General features: G+C 39.3%; 1 protein-coding gene across 1 annotated transcript in view; it reads left to right on the plus strand.

Annotated features, from left to right (window-relative positions):
• Positions 1-17,686, plus strand: part of SESN3 (sestrin 3) — a 47,510-nt gene that overhangs the window by 16,945 nt on the left and 12,879 nt on the right. Inside the window, exons 2-6 of the mRNA XM_026109134.2 lie at positions 9,412-9,477; positions 12,569-12,766; positions 13,279-13,461; positions 13,843-14,079; positions 15,656-15,803. Coding sequence (XP_025964919.1) covers positions 9,412-9,477; positions 12,569-12,766; positions 13,279-13,461; positions 13,843-14,079; positions 15,656-15,803 — 832 coding nt within the window. The remainder of the gene's footprint in view (positions 1-9,411; positions 9,478-12,568; positions 12,767-13,278; positions 13,462-13,842; positions 14,080-15,655; positions 15,804-17,686) is intronic.

Below are 17,686 nucleotides of genomic sequence, written 5' to 3' on the forward strand. Positions count from 1 at the left end.
TCAGGCCTGTCAGAGCAGCTTCTGTTTTTTCTGCACGTTCTATCAGATATTTGCTCTACCTGCTGGCACTGGCTTGCTGCATGGATCAGATGAGGAAGCCTGTACATTCTCTCTTTGCAGGACGGCCGAGACCCCATGCGCGACCGCAGTGCTCTCCTTGCCCACGCTGAACGTGCAGCCTCCAAAGCATGCGGGACCCGGCTGGCAGAACGAAACCAGGCTTGATTAGATGGGCCGTGCACAGGCAGCGTGAAGCAGCCCCGTGCACAGGAGGCTCATTAAAGAGTATGCCTGGCTGCTTCAGAGGCTGTGCTTTAGCAGTACCAGTCTCCTTGCTGATGAGGCAGATGAACTTGATGCAATTCTGCCAATTTAGTGGCTTAAAGCTACGTTCTCCAAACTAGATAACATTGGTCTGTCTCAGTATGTCAGACTCAGGCTAAATCTGAAGGTGGAAACGGGCCAATGTACAGATAAAACAAGTCCTAGCTTAAACCACAGAAGTTTTCCTCTGCAATTTTTGCCCTTGATGTCTGATGCTATTGAAAGAGAAAATGTTCTTCTGCTGTGATCTTAGGATTTTAAGCCATCTTCACAACCACCAGGTCATCTTCTGTCCGGAGGGCATTTTTTGGGCAGCCTGCAAACCTACAGTGCTGACCGTTTGCTCTCTGGTGGTGGTACACATCTTGCCTAGCTTTAGATCGTTGCACCTGATCTGATTACCCCGGCTTCCTCTAGAGTCGATGGAGGAAAAACAAGCCTTTCTGTAGCACAATTGATCTCATCCCGAATTAGACATTAGCTTTCTTTTTAAGTTGCACACAGTGTCTAGCTGACTAACTTTGATTTGGATATGTGCCTTGTAGATGTCTGTATCTGATCAGTTGAATTTCACCCTTGGTATCTGATAATGACTGGGGCATGGATAAGAACTAATATTTTGAGATTTGGCTCAAATTAGATGGAAGTGAATCTCTAGCAACAAGTAAATAGAAGAAGTGGTTGTGGTTGTGCGTCTCTCATCCTTTCCATGTGTTAATAATTGATGTTTTGGCTTGACTATTAGCATGTTTTAGTTGAGCAGATCTTAACATGAAGATTTTCCTGTCTGTCTGCTCAGGAGTCTCAGATGTGTTCTCTACTTCAGTTACATGAACATACAGTTGTAGCTTTGTCTTTTGTTTGACATGCTCAGGTCTATTCTGACAAAAAAAAAGCAGAATACAGTTTGGCTTCTTAAATAAGGAAATGTTTTGCAGTAAACCCATTGCTCTGGTGTTTGACTTGCACTCCTTGCCTGTCTGCTTCCAGATGCATTTGAATGTTGGCTTTGGTTAATAGCTGTAAATAACTTGGAAATTACCTCCAGGACAGAGAGAGTGGTACAACCCACGTATGACTGAAAGCAGATGTAGACGTAGGTTTTATTTATGTAAAAAGAAGACAGGTTTTTCTGCCAGTAACTGCATGTTCACTTCTGAGCTTTTCTCCTTTAGGTTGAATGTATCAGATATCTTTCAAAGACTGAGAAACTCCTGCTGAATTTCTGCTGCCTGGCCATCCATCATGGGCTGGGTAGAATTTGCTGCCCTTTGGTTTGTAGTTAGCATAGACTGTGTTTTTAATAGCGGGTAGAGGGATGGGAACGTAGGATAAGGCTTCCTTTTATTGTGTGAAATCCAAAAGCCCTGTAACCTGTTACCGAAACAAACCTTCCACGCTGATTGTGCTTCCCTGGCTTGCTTCCCAGCTCCCTGCACCACTTCATCAGATGTCAAGCACAAAGATGCCAATTTCTTAATGTTAAAAGTGTCTGTTTTAACTGTTTTGAAATGCTGTTCCATAAAAACAGTCCTACAGTTCGACTTCCTCCGATAATTTTCGTCTTATCACTTAGTTTGCATTTTTGGAGTCTGTTAAGAGGAAGAAAACATTGCAAAATCACATGAAATACCATTAACAAATGACTGTATGCCAGGTCTTCTACTTTGTGAACTCTCACATTTTGACATTGTTTGCTCTGAACATGTCTTTTATTGCTTCTGGAGATATGTCCTAGGTTTATTTATAGGAATGGGTTAGTCTCGAAGAGGAGTTCATACACTGTCAAAAAATAAAATGTTGTGCCTTACTTGAATAATTCCTTTTTTTATTTTCAGTGTGTTTTGAAAGATAGGACTCTGACATTTATGTGTTTAATGTGTATTCAAATTTTTTGAAGTTTCAGCACAAACCTTAATTGGAGGTGAATTGCAGATATGTATTCTAAAGCTATAAATCTCCTTTTTCTCATAAAATGCCATAAACACTTTTCTTAAACTGATACATCAACAAATAATTCCTAATAAATTTCAAAATTTCACAGTTTTGTATTTACTTTTTTGTTCTTGTCCATTAGTACCTCCTAGTAATACTCAGTTGTGAAGACAAGTGAGTTTGTTTGCTTTTCTTTCTGAGTAGGACTGTTTGTAGCTTTAAATTTTATATTAAGCCTTGATAGGTTTATGAAAAGTATTGAAGTTTCCACTTAAAATAAATTGAATGCATCATAAACTTCTGCCACATTCCTGAACTGTTCTTCATTTGATGAAGTTGGATGGATAAATTAAAATGCAACTTGACATATGTAGAAATCAAAAAAATATATATTCTTCTCACATCCCCGAGAAAGGATTTGAGTAATATTAGAAGTTATGACACAGTCGGTGTTCAGATAACAAAAAGATATTTTGTATTGCTTTCTGCTTTCTTCAATGAGGGTAAAATAAGCAGGCAGTCTAGTATAATTCCAGAGTTACTTTAGGGATTATTGAAAAGCAGAGCATTTGACTGTGATCAGAGTAAGTGGAGATGTGTGCTGTTCTCAGGATCCAAGAACAGACACTGGAAAGGTATTTACTAAGCAATAACAAGGGTAGGAGAAACCATTTTAGAGGCAGGTTTTAACCAGAAGCAGCAGATAGTCCTGCTGGTGCCATATGAAAGACAAAGCGTCTGTGTGTGTCAAACTTGAAACCAAAAGTAGGGATCTAGAGCAATGGGTCCATGAGATGGAATTTGCACATTTGGTCTTTGAAGAGCTGTAAGAGATGCCCAGCATGGGCTTTAGGTACCATCTGAGATGCACAAGGTTATCCGAGACATCTGGGGAGCAGCAGGTGCTCTGCAGAGCTATGGGAAGCCCCTTCCCTCCTGGGGCAGTGGCTGGGTGCCCAGCAGGGCGTTCCAGGGTGCCTCCGAGGGCACCAGACCCGTGTGGTCGTGCTGCTCAGCCTTGCGCTCACTCTGTGCTGTGAAAGGGGTTTAGGCACCTAGCTTAAATGTAGATACCGGCATTTAGGTGTCTTCATCTAGGTTGAGTCTATCCATTATTTCCTGAGATACTAATGTGCATTATAAAGTTACAGATCACTGAATTTAAATAACCAAGATCCTTAGAAATGCTAGATGGTGGCAAATATTGTAATGTAAGAAAAGGTAAAAAGGCCCTTCCGTGAAGAAAGAGGGGAAAGATGAAGTTTGCGGCTGCATAACGTTCTTGCAAGAGTATGTTACAGGCTTCTCAGACTAGTTAGTAATAAAAATTTGAACATGGAAATCTTCTAGAAAACCATTATTTTTCAATATTTGAGCTGGCTGAACTTATTCAAGCCCTGAACAAGAGTTGAAGCATTTTATTGGTACTGTAAATTATTACTTTTTAGAGCAGCATGACTTGGTGCTTGGAAGATGCAACTATAGCATTGCTGGGAAATTGTCAACTAGACTAATTGTTTTTCTTTCAAAGAACAACCTTCTGAACAGTGTGTATTGGGACTGAGTAATGAGAAGGTATATTACTTCCTCTTTAAAGGTCTTTTCAGAGGAAAAACAAGAGACAGAGTTACTGACTGGACAATGTCAAATTGTCAAAATTAGTAGCAAAGCCTTATTCTTTGGTTACAAAAAAAAAGTCATTTCACTGATTATCAAATGCATTTTTTTTTTAGTTGAGTATCTCTTCTAAGTAGTAATGAGAAGCTAATGCAGAATATGAGGTATAGGAGCATAACTGAGCAATAGTGACATATGTATACTATATGCTTTGTACCTGAGCATTTACAGCATAGGGTACTTTAAAAATTTCTCTAAAGGGCAGATGTTTAATATCTCATGAAAATGTTTCTCCGCATGCTAAATCGCAGAGATGTGTGTGTGTATATATATGCACATTTTTATGAAGTGTAGAGTGACTTAAGAGGCAATTTAGTAAATTGCATTAAAATACATATGCTTTTAGTGCTTTTCTGGTGGGAAGACAATGAAGTATGAATAGGTAAAGAAACCTAAACTAGGAACTTCTATAAGATCCTATGCTGGGAACTTTCAGGTGTACAAAAATGACTTACACAAAGTACCACTAAAATGCAAAAGAGAAAAAATCAGAAATGGGAGTAAAGTCCCAAAATGTAATAAAATGCTTGAAAGTTGGTGGATATGAGGGAGTAGATGGAGTCTGCTGAACTAATAGAAATTTAATTTAATCTTTGTGCTTCTGCACAATAGAATACTGTAAAGACTTTACTATTCCAAAGGTACTCTCTGTGCGAGGTCAGAGAGTGGCCTTGGCAAAGGCAGAAATATCGGAGGAAGAAGTATCATAAAGCAACAGAAAAACAGAGTAATAAACCAGAGGGTGGATGTTATTTATCCTTTGGAAACCTCAGGCAGAAGGCAGAAAGCAGAATATCAGGAATCTGGATATGAAACAGCAGGCTAACTCTTGGAAACTGGAGAGCTTTTAATGATTTTTTTGTTTTTATTTTTAATAAATAATGATTACCTGGATGCCAGAGGAGATCCTAAGAGTCAGATGGAGAAATATAACCCCAGCATGAGTATGGCTTAGAGGTAGAAATAAAACCTGACAGGGCCAGGCTACTGTGGTGTGCATATGTGTGTGGGGGGAGATAGTAAGTAAATGTAATAGGAAATCCACATTCATACCTTTTCCCCCAAAAACTCTTTCTTGTTAAATAGAAACTTGAAAAGATGTCTGCTGCTTCTCAGGAGAAGCTAATTTCGGGATGCCGTTAGGATTTATGTTTGTTCAAGTGCTATATCAGACTGATGCCTTCATTGTGGCTGTAATTCTGTTGCAGTAATGAATCTGAGCCACATTATCAGTTACCGTGTTATCAATGTTTCTGGGCCATTTGCACTGCTCTTGAGGTGTTTCTTTTTGGTGTGGGGTTTTTTTTTTTTGAAGTCACAGCATGACCATCTTGATGTCAAGTTCAGGATGAATTAGCTTTTATACCCTGCTTATTCGAGAAGCCTCCATACGGACGGATCAGTGCAACAGCTTTCTTCTCGCCTGTGCTTTGCACGTTCACGGGCATTAAAGCCCTTTCTCAGCCAGCTGTTTGATCCGCTCCACCAGATAACAGCTCCGTTTTGTGCTGCCTCAAATAAAATTAGCCTCCTTTTTACTGCGCTTGCTAAAAATAGCCGTTTCTTTTAAAGTCTCAGAACAGAGTGACTCATGTGCTCGAGAAGAGGAAGAAAGCTGTATTTCTCTCTGCCGAAGGCTGTGGAGAGGAAGCTAGCGGGACTCCCCGCGAGGCGGCTCGGGCTCGCTGCTCCCGCTTGCGCGGCCGCCTTCCACTTGTGATTCACGGCGACGTTTCCAGCCGAGGCCTTCTGACTTTCCTCCCTTCATCGGCGCCGGCCGCCAGCTATTTGAAATGCAGATGCCATGTTCCTCTGGCACTTGACAGAAGGTGCACAGTCACTGCTGTAACTAAAAATAAAACTTGGAGACGGCATGTCGCAGCTTTTGGCTCAGGGACGTTTTGGCAGGGCCCGTCAAGGATGGAGATGTTCCTTGCTGCGCGGTGCAGATCAGCCGCTCCAGGGGAAGAGCGCTGTGATTCGTAACTGTTAAACTCGCGGTATCAGGCTCACCATACCGTTCGAAGTTTAGCTGAAGGACAGAAAGCAAGGCACAGGGAAAATACGCCCAAGCCTGTCTTTTCGTGCCTGCTTGCCGCGGCCCTTCTGTGGTCTGTAGGGCCATAGCTCCATCTTGCCTCCATGGTGCTGCGCCACGGCAGAGGTTGCTTCCTAGGCCGACGGCTCGAAGTGGGCCCCTCTCTGGGTAACCCTTCCCTGCCTCAGTTTTCTCTGCTTCTCTTTGAAGCTCTCCATTGTCTGTCTCCTTTCGAAGAAGCGCCCCCCAAACGGACTTTGATTTTAATGTAAATGGAGCTGGTTGTGAACCTTTTAAGATAACTTATTCATACCACAACAATGCATTTATGGAGGAACATGAAGCAGAAAATGGCTTGTATACGTGCGTATGGTGTTCTGGTTGCTGAGCAACCTTTCTCTTGCTTCACTCACTTAGCATAAGAATCCAATTTCAAATAAGATATTTGGGGACCCTGGTTAACTCAGCATGCAATAGCTAGCTTAACCTGTAAAGACGAGTCAAACAGGAAATTGAATCAGCTTTCCTGGGAAACAGTAAGCTTTGCAAGAAAAACTTTTGTTACAAAGGACCATGTAGCTGAAACGTTGCTTTCTATCCAGTTCCCATTTGTACTTTTTCATACTTGAGTTCTCGGGTAGATCTCAAATCGCTGCTCTAGATAATGGGTGCCCAGAAGCAGTGACTGTTATCTAAAGTCTGAGAAAGCCAACGTTATCTTACTTAATGCTTGTAAACTTCCCATGTTTTTATTAATAGTAGCCTGAGAACTTGTATAACTCGATTGTGTTTGCTCTTGTTCTTCCGACAGGCTTGTTTTAACCAGTTTTACTAAAATACACGCTTTGGCATGAAGGGAGAATAATCTTCTGTGTTGATGGAAGGATACAGTATACATTTCTTTATATATATGTGTGTGTATGTATATAGTTGTGTGTGTGTGTGTGTACACACATGTATTAAAAAAAAGCTTCTTAAAAGTATAGAATGATTAGGCTCACTAGCTTGGATTATCTTTTTTTTTCCCCAAAAAAACTTTTTTCTTATAACTGCCAGCACCCAAAAGGAGCTGGGTTTTGACCTTTGTGGAATATATTTAATTCAGCTTATTTTTCATGTTTGACTATCTCCTTTGCTTTCTGTTAGTGTTCACATAAATTAATTGGAGATCCTTGCATACGTTTATTTACCCAAATACTCTTTCAGCTCTGTTCATTCTCAGCTGTAGCCTAAGTCATGCTGAATGGGGAAATAACCATCATGTTGAATGGGGAAAATAGGCAATGAAGCCCAAAGCCTGCTGTACAGAGTATAGGCAGTTTTTGGTCTCTGAAATTTTTGGCCCCGATCTGGCCTCAATGACCAGCTTTACAAAGCCTGAAAAAGCAGGATATAGATCAGACAGTAAAATGGAGAAAGCAGTGGTTCGGCTCTATTTTAGACCTGAGCTTGAGCCAAAGGCTAAAGATGTTCAGCTATCCAAGTTGCTTAGTCGCACAAGCTGTTTCCTCCAGATTATTTAATGTGAAATGAAGGTTTTAAAAATCTAATATTAGGATAACCTTCATAAAATACGTAACATACTTTGTTAATAGAAATCTTGGAAAAACTTCTTTTTAAATGTTTGCAAAAATGACTTACTGCTAGCAAAAATGTGGGTTTAAAACTAAGAGATACCATCTTGTGCCTTGGGTAGCTGTATGAAAAGGAGGTTGCGTGTGCATATCCCCAGTCTCTGTACACCTTTTAAAACTGCATACATTTGATTCATAAGAAGTAGTGTGCAGTGTTGTGGCACTGTGATGGTAGGCAATTGTTGCAGTAAGTCATCTCCCGACTACTTGATTTCACACAGTGGATTCAGATTATTTCAGAAAACAAGTAAAACACGCATGAATACATTCTTCATCTTCTAACAGCTAATTAATCCAAAGTAACAAATTTAATTGTCAAGTGAGAGTTTGTTTTGAAATATCTTGAATAATTTTTGCTGACTTTTGCATATGTTCTCGTATGCTAATTTTAAAAGGACAGGATATTATTTTAAGCAAGTAGGATAGTTGTGCATTTCTAGTGTCTTATTTTCCTGTGTGGAAATCTGTGGCACACTCGTTCTCAGACCAGTGCTGTTATTTGTATACATGGCCGTTAAACTTAAGCCCCTCTGGTAGAATTATCGAGATATTTAAGGGCCATTTGGTATGGAAAAGCTTAGGCTTTTTATGTTGGGGCATGAAATATTTGGTATGCAAATGCGATATGGTTGCTGATGGATAACTTATTAAAAGTCACTAATGCTGTAGGGTAATTAGTGACTTTAGAAAACGTGCAGCCAGAGTTTCCAGGAACATGGAATATAACTGTAAAGAGGAAAAGAATGAAGACAAACAGTACCAAGGGAAATTCAGGTTAGACATCAGGAAAAACTTTCTTATGATCGGAGGAGCTAGTCCCTGAACTAAGTGACCTGCCGTCGGAGGTCTTTGAGAACAGGTTAGACAGGCGTTTGTCGGGAATGCTGCGGGAAGTGCAGGTCTCGCCTTGGACGAGCCAAAGAGCTGGACAACCTCTCGAGGTCCCTTGCAGCCCTCTCCCCATTAGTGGCAGCTGTTTAAGACCTCCAGAGTTTATCTTAGCTCAGTCTCTTTTTTCTAATCAGTCAAAAAATCCTCTAGTCCTGGTTACTGCTCTCTGCTTATTGTATACGAAATATATGATCATCAAAGGGAGTTTGATTCCCCCCCCCCACTGCCCTTTTTAGGCCCTCTCTTCTCTTCTTTTAGCTCAAGTTGGTGCCCAAAAGCTTGTATCCCGTGTTTTGTTCTCTTCTGCACTCGGCAGCTAAACAGCACAGTCTTTTTGTTGTTTTTCCGGAGCAAGTTTTTTCACTGGTTCTTGCTGTTTGGCGGGGAGGTGGGGGAGTGAGTGTGCTTTTCATGCAAATATTTGGCACACTAAGTGCTTATAATCTTCCAAACACTTAGAATCTAATTAGATTCTGATACCGAAGAAAACTGCTTCTTAATTTCATTTCCCAAGTGTGGCCTTTGCACATACAGCCATAGATCTTTTTTTTTCCTCTTTGCTTTCAGTACTTCTGTTCAATCCAGCAAATGGCTAATTTTAACTTTGTGCCAAATTTTTGGTTGCCGTTGCTTATATATCTTCAGCCTGGTCTATAAAACAATCATGGTTAGATTCTTTTATTTTTTTTAAATCTTGCCAAAATTCAGGCAGTTCATTAGAGCAAAGGACGGGGAGCGCTGATCTGATCTGACTAAAGTGGTGTGATGGCCTCACCTGCTCAGCGAGCTGTAAAACACGCAGGTGGCCTCACGAGGAGAGCTGAGTCAAGGCCTCCGAGATCTAATCGGGTAAGATAAAGCAAGTTAATATGTCGTTCTCGATGCTGATAGAATTACGTGACTGTTTTGCAGGAAAAAAGAGTGCAAGTCTCTCCACCTTTAGCAAGAGGACCAAGTGCCTTTATACCAGAGAACGAAGTAAGTGTGCGGTTAACTGGGCTGGGTGCGTGATAGCTTTTAGCAAGGGGGTGCAGCAGGCCAGTCTGACGATCCTGTTTGCCCAGAGCAGTCCTGGATGAGTCCCGTTGCGAGCAAAAGGGATGGTTTATCAGGAGCAGGCTCCCAGGGGGGAGAATCAGCCTGCCCTTTCGTACAAGTGCTGCTATTTGACTTCCCCTGCCTTGCCAACACTCCCTGAGACACGCATAAATGCTGCGTGTGCTCTTTTTGTGGGGGGCAATCGGTTATTAATCTTAATGCCAGGCCTAAGGGGAGGCCTATCCAGTATTACAGCATTATGATTATATACCTCTCAGAGCAGTGTTTGACCTTCAGTTTGAGAAAACCTGAAAATCTGGCTAACACATCTGTGTGTGTATCACATCTGTGGCTCCTAGGAGAATTTATGGTTGAAAGGTGCAGTGTGACTTCAAACTCAAGAGTTTTGTATGTGATTTAATGTTCAATTGAAACCTTGATTTGCAGCTTGCTACAGCTTTCCCGTAGTGTCGTTCTTTTCCCATGATATTAATCTCTGTGGAGTATCATTTACTGATGAACTACTTGGGGTGGCAAACTCTAAAAACAGGTCCTTTTTCTGTTCTGCTTTTGAGTATTTACTAAAGTCAGGCGATTCATATGCTAGAACAACAGGGCCAAAAATAAATTTTTGAAAGACACAAGGTATCTCCTGTTCTCTGAATCTCTCTCTCCCTACAAAGGTAAGATTTGAACCTAAAAACAGAGCAAGTATAAAGCCTGGAAGCAAGAAAACATAAGCAAAAAGGAATAGAGTTTAAAATGAGTCCGCTAAACTTGGGAAGCGGGGGGCACAGAGTGAGTTCCAGCTAGTCAAACTTGTGCAGAGGATTTCCCTTACATTAGGAAATATGGGCCTGAGATGCCAAACTTCATAATGACATAATTTCTCTCATTAAGGCAAGAATTGTGCGAAGAGTGGAAAAATAAATGTAATGAGAAATATTGTATATAAGGTTTTGAGAGAACTGTTAATGAATTTACTGCACAACTGATATGCCTGGTAACAGGTGGCAGCCAAGGTTGCAGAAGGAAAGCACTGAGTAGCCTTCAGAAAGCAGTAACCCCAGTAGTTACCCTAGTAGAAAAATGTTAAAATATCTACCTGTGTTGATAAAACAGCTATTTGATATCAAGAACAAGTGTTGAATACTGTTTGTTAAGCAAATGACTGATGTTTTTCCCCTGTTCCTTGGCTGTTACATAATACGGTTGATAGACAGGATGTAATTGTAAATTAGTAGCACATTTAATGTCTCACAAATCTTGATAAGTTAATTACATAACATTGCTCTTATCAAAGCCTACTCTATTTTGATAATGGAAAGATTTTGATATGGACAGAGTAATAACAACTTAATTGTAAAGGTTCACATTAAGATGTCATAAGGCTTTACTAGAAGAATTAAAAAAGCATGTTTGGGAATCCGTGGATGGTAATAAATCAGGAGGAGGTACATATACAGCCTGAAGAGAACAGTAATATAGGTGGAGAAATTTCAGAAGGAATAGTGCTGCATATTGCTATGCCTAACATAGCAACAATGCAGTCCTACAGGATTATATTTCAACTTTGTCAGCACAATTTCTTCTTATAACTTGTACTAAGTTACAAGGAAACCTCCTGACAAACTGGAGATCAGAAATCTTACCAGAGCAGTAGCAGGACTGAAATGTAGTTTCCCTAAGAAATTAGTAAATGAGACAAAAATCTCTTAAATACCTGGAAGATGCACTTGCTGAAGAATAAAGGGTATTACTTACAGTGGAGTGAATGGTATGCCATAATATATAGGCTTGATCTCTAATGTGTGGATAAACTTCTGGTGGTAAAAGTATTCTTAATGATAACTGAAGAGGCATCTTTTTGGTGTAAAACACAGAAAAGCTGTTGTAGGGAAATTATGGGGCTGCTTAGTTGGATAGTTCTGCTTCTTCCCTTTCTTTCTGGGCCCACAAGTAAAACAGGGAAGTACAGTAGTGAGAAACGAAAATGCAGTAACTTATTCATGTTACTTTATATATAAACTTTCATATAAAACTTGATTGAAAAATATTTGAGATACAGTCTCTTTATCAGCCCATCATGAAGAAGGATAATGTACTTTAAATAGAATCCAATTCAACAAAAGAGTGGTGTCTTGATAGTTTCAAGCACTTTCTAACTTCATGTCCACTAAACTAGCTGAAATGGTTTCCCATTTCATAGTGCTTGCAATAATAAGCTAGCTGGTCTAATACTGTGCAGTTTAAGAATAACTGCTGAGTATTCTAGTCTTTTGCTTGTACCTTTAATGATGAATGTGTTTCGGATGGCTGTTCTTGCTGATAAACACTGAGTAATAGCACTAATATTGTGTCAAGGCTTGCAACTCAAGAGCTACTTACTCTCTTACTATTGCATTTCATCTTGTGCCCAAGGTCCAGGTTGGCTGGAATAATTAAAGAACAGCTCTTGTTTAAAGAAAGCATTAAATTCCTATTCTAAATAATACTTAAATGTTGTGGACAAATTAGCATTTGATCTCCTCTTCAATTATACAAACACGAAAGTGGTAGATTGCCAGACTGTTTCTATAATTTGGTTACATAACCCAGTCCCTCTCCATTAATTTTGAAGTCTGTGGTAGGGCTGAGTGCTCAGGTGGTGTGTGTCTATACAGACTGACTTCCATAAAGACTTGACTTTCCATTTCACTTCTGCTTACTTCCAGATCTCCATACAGATTTGAGTTCAAGTGTCTCAGGGTTTAGCCCTTCTGGAAGGATCTACAGAAAAATGTTCTTGTTTTTTGTAGGAGCATATTAAAATAACAGGTGTATAGTGTTCGTCAGTTCTCAGTATACAAGTCGCATTTATATGTGTATATTCACACACATGCATGCACATATATTTGTATATATACATCCAGATTTCCAGAATTAGCTGCAAGTTTATACAAAAGCAAACCTTTCATATCGCAATATTTCTATCCAGGGCTAAAACTGAAGAAAACCTCTCTCAGTTAAGTTTCTGCATCTTATTTTTAAGGTTATGCAAGCAAATGGTTTGGATGAACGTACTAATCTTCTTGTGGAAGAATACTCTACATCTGGTCGCCTGGACAACATCACGCAGGTCATGAGTATTCATACTCAATACCTGGAGTCTTTCCTCCGCAGCCAGTTCTATATGTTGCGCATGGATGGGCCCCTTCCTTTGCCCTATAGGCACTATATTGCTATAATGGTATGTACCAACAAGCTATACACTTTCTCCTGTCACCTTGACTTTCTTATTTAAAAAACAAAAAAGGAAAAATGAAAAAAATTCGAGAGACTGGTGTGATATTTTAGGTAATGGGTGTATGTGCATGAATATTTTTTAAAGTTGATTTCCATCTGAATAAAACATATCTAGCCATAAGGTTTTCAATGAGAAGAGAGAATTGGCAACGTACACCTTTTTGTGTTAGTATCCCACAGTGAGACCCTTCTCACATGCCCGCAGAATGAGGTTTTGTGGACAGCAGTTAAAGCTGTGGCCCCTTTTTGATTTGGTGATTCAAAGTAAAGTAATCAAGCTTATTTTTTTTATTGTGAACCCTCTGTACTGGTTAGAAATGCTTCACAAAACAAAATGTGGCTTTTTGCAACTAAATTGTATTTTCACGTTGTGTACGTATCCTGTTTTTCACCTGCAGTGAAATTGGGTGGTACTCTAATATGCCGCACTTTTGCCTCTGTGTTTAATTATTTTAGGCTGCTGCCAGACATCAGTGTTCCTACCTAATAAATATGCATGTTGATGAGTTTTTGAAGACTGGAGGAATTGCAGAATGGCTGAACGGTTTAGAATACATTCCACAAAGACTGAAAAATCTGAATGAAATAAACAAACTCCTCGCACACCGACCCTGGCTAATCACAAAAGAGCACATTCAGGTACCTGTTAAATAATGCCTTTTGATAGCAGTATATGTCCAATAATAAGAACTGCTAAGAGCTATACAAGTATGTGGTTAGGCTTCATCATCTTCAGTTTAAGAATTCAGGGAAGTACTGCAGTATTGAATAACCCGAGGAAGTCTTCTACGTGACAAAGCCAACAAAGTTTATTTTTTTAGGAAGAGCATTGACTAGAATAACCCCGATAGAGAAGTAGTAATATATTGGGTCTCTCTTTTTTGAGAATTTGTGTGAAAGAGAAATATGGTACTATTGGAAAAAAAGGAATTTGATGCCTTTTTAAAATATGTGTAGTCTTATACATACCTACTGGCCAAAAGAAATTTTACATTTACACTTTTTTTATTCTCATTTCAGAAACTTGTCAAGACTGGGGAAAATAATTGGTCTCTTCCTGAATTGGTGCATGCTGTTGTCCTGTTGGCACATTATCATGCCTTGGCAAGTTTTGTATTTGGTAGTGGCATTAATCCAGAGAGAGATCCGGATACATCTAATGGAGTCAGACTTATAGCAGTCAACAACTTCTGTGTCTGTGATCTTGCCAATGACAACAACATAGAAAATGCATCCCTCACAAGTAGCAACTTTGGGGTTAGTGTTGCAAGAAGATTCTTTTGCTTGCTTCTGTTTTGCATTAGAAAGCTTTCTTCCATTCTTTCCTGTTTAAATTTCAGTGTAGTTTGAAAGCTTTTTTTGTCTACTTTACTGGAATGCCTGGGTCTGGTAACTCTTATGTTAGCTCTAGCAGTTTGCAGTGTAATCTGTTTCAAAACCACATTGAAACAGAGAATTGTAGTCAAAATAATGTGATTTTAGTAGTTAATCTCACAACCCATTGAGCAAGACTAAAACTTTGCTTCCAGTTGAAAGCTGAAAGTTTGAATTTGTTCAGATAGTGTATCACTGACTGCAGCATTTTATTAACGGTTTTCTTAACATGTGGAATGAAAAAAGGGAAGGGGAAAACCCAGAGGTCATAATACTCCTCTTGACTTTGACAAGGCCTGTGATCTCAAAACAGGTTAATCTTGAAACACTTCCTTGTAGATGAGAGGAAAATGTCTGAAATAAAATGGTTTTATTCTTCACACTAGTGTTCTGGTCTTGAATCAGCCAAAAGAGAAATTTGATTATTAGTTAATTAATTTAAAAATGGAAATTTTTCTGAAAGTGGCTTTATAGTGCTTTGAAGAAGAGTCCTTGAACTAAACTACTGATTGCTGAATTAGCCTCATCTCCTTTGATGGAAGATAGGGATTATAAACCAAGTCACTGGATAGATTTTTAAAATTAGCAGAAAGTTTACGATGTGAGCATGTGATCAGTCAGTTATTGCATCTTCAGTTTCTGTGATGTAAGGCCTGCTAGCTTAAATCACCAGTATTTCTTCTTATGCATTCGTAGTGAGCTAAGGGCTGCTTCTGGCTGCGTGCTGCTTGTTAAGCAGTGAATAACATGATACAAAACATTTTTAGCTATTGGTGGAAGATCAGAATCAAAAGAAAAAGATGGAAAAGAAAGACCAACTAATTTATCTTATGAAAAATCTGAATAATCAAGGCAGATCACAGAATGCCAAACTTTGATATATTTGATATGTGTTGATATATTCTAGTAAAGAGGCACAAAAGAAAGGAAAAGGTCCATGTAAAAGTTGTTTTGAATACATAGAAAAAACATAACAAAAAGTAAACAAAACGAATATTGATTTGCTGTCTCAGGTTGTGTTCCCCTATTGCAGGGTTACGCTGTATCTCTTCAGTAAGATATTTTGCATTAACAATTGACTGAGAAAAGTTACCTTAGTGTTAAAAGTTGTTTTCTGATACACATAGACCACATAGATGGCTTTTTCTGAGCCATCTATGTGGTAGGATATATACTATAAGCGACTATGGTTTCCATGTTCAGACATCACCACTTTCACTACTAATCTTGTTGCAGTAGAATACTTTGGTAGATTTAGAGAAACACTTACCCGCTTCCTTCTTCTGGCTTTCTGAAAGCTGTTTGTCCGTCTTATATGTGACAAGAAGTGTTCTGGCTTGGATTTTCATGTTTGCTCCTGATATCTTTTTTTGAGAGGATTTACTGTAGAGCATGAAATCTGAAGATGATGCGTGTTGTCTATCTTCTAATTTTCCAGAATGTCATGGTGTTTTTGCAGATTGCAGATTCTTTAAGTGAGCTGGAGGCCTTAATGGAAAGGATGAAGAGGCTACAAGAAGATAAAGAGGATGAAGAAGCCTCTCAGGAAGAGATGGCAACTCGCTTTGAAAAGGAAAAGAAGGAGAGTCTGCTAGTAATTAGTGGAGGTATTTGTACTTTTCCAGTTACAGTCTGTTTGTGCTTTGTAAGCCCTAAACACTTGAGCTCAGTTCAATGACTACAACGCTTTCTGTCAGTTTCTTTATTCTTGCTCTTCCTTTAATATGGGTGTCCCTGTGACTCGGTTCATCTGCTTAAGATTTCTTGATTGGCAAATGTTGCCACCCTTGTTGCTACTTGAAATTTAGCTTTTTTTATTTGGAAAAAAGGCTGTAGGCTTCTTGAAGTTGGATGTAAATTTCTATTTCTTTGTGCGCTCTTCAGATTAATTCCTTTGTGTAAATATTCAATACTACTTCACAACTTTAGGTTCTACAATGCTTAGAAGTTTTATGTCACTCCCTTCAGATATGACACAGTTCAGAAAAGAGATTGGGACAGACTGACAATAAATGACTCTACACTAATGCAACGAAACCCAACTTTTTACTGTTTGAATACTCCCCCCTCTGGAAAGGACATCTCAAACTGACTGGTTTTGGGTGATCATTCTGCTATGCTTTTCTATTGCCTGTATTATGATAGAGATTTGTTAGTGTTCATTTTATTCTTAAGTATTGTTCAAAATTAAGAGCTGAAAGCCTCTTTTCCTTTTTTTTTCATATGTTCTAAAGGCTTTCATCTCTAACAAACCATACAATGAAATGTGTTTCGTATAAACAACAGGATTTTTGGGTTTTTTTCCTTCCAAAGAATGTCTTAGAGGAAACAATATGATTAGAACAATCAGAATTTGGAACCAGCTCCACATACTAGAGGTGACCTGAAGATTGTAGCTCGTATCTTTTTAGAATGTGACCCACAAAATGCCCCATACTTCCCAGAACTCTTCTTCGTGAATTTAGATCTCAGTAGCTTCAGAGAGAATTCGTTAAGAAAGCTGAAGCTACAAGCTAGTAGTTAATCAACTCTGGTTATTCAGAATACAGGTCAGACCAAGCATGTTTGAAGGTATTTAAGTTTCTGTGCACTGAGCCCAAAAGAGAGAAAGAATATACTGTGAATCATCAGAGAGATTTTGTGGCTCTCTACAAACACTCAAAATCTCTGAAAGGAAGTGTATCCAAAATCATCATTACTGGATTTTTAGAAATGGACATCATCCATTCTCATTCAATTTTTCTTTAGTCAGACAGTCTTGAGATAGTGTAGACAAACTGACACCCACTATGGTTTCATTATTAAAGTAGGACTTCGTGAGTCTCTGCAACTTCAAGCTTCTTAGAATGAGGTGTGGTTTGGGACAGGAAAATTTCTTGAAGGGGCTGCTGGTAGTTTTGTTTACTATCCTCCCTTTCCTCCCTGTATGCCTGTAGGTTTTTTATTCTGCACTGAGGATTAGCTGTAGCAGATGCTGTGCAAGCTTCTTCCTACACAGTTATGTTTTGATTGTTTAATGAGGCAAAGAGGAGATAAAGCACTTCTGCAATTCTTAGATTAACTGACTTTTTAAGGTGCTAAGAGTGGACATATGGCAACTGTTCTGTCAATGCATGTGGAAGCGAGCCAAGATATTAACATCAGGGTCAAATGTAGTCAGCTATACCGTAGTCAACTCCTGCCAAGGTAGTTGCACAAACAAGCCACCTGTTTATTCAGGAGGGAAAGATTGATTCCTGATAGAGGACCTGTACTTGCTTAGTGACACGTTTTGGAGCTCTTTGAAGATGCTTAGTTACTAGAGCAAAGTTTCAGCCTGATGTACTGCCGAGCTCTTTGCTCTCATATACTCTTCATTTGGTATTTACAAGTGGACTGTCGCACTGCTGTCTGGTTGCTTGTATTGTGGGTTGTAGAACAGAGCTAGTGTACTTCCTGGCACCATACGTGCTCAACGTAGCAATCTCGTTGTCACGTGCATGTTCTTCTG

The sequence above is a fragment of the Dromaius novaehollandiae genome, chromosome 1 (genome assembly GCF_036370855.1).
Source record: "Dromaius novaehollandiae isolate bDroNov1 chromosome 1, bDroNov1.hap1, whole genome shotgun sequence".
Taxonomy (NCBI): Eukaryota; Metazoa; Chordata; class Aves; order Casuariiformes; family Dromaiidae; genus Dromaius; species Dromaius novaehollandiae.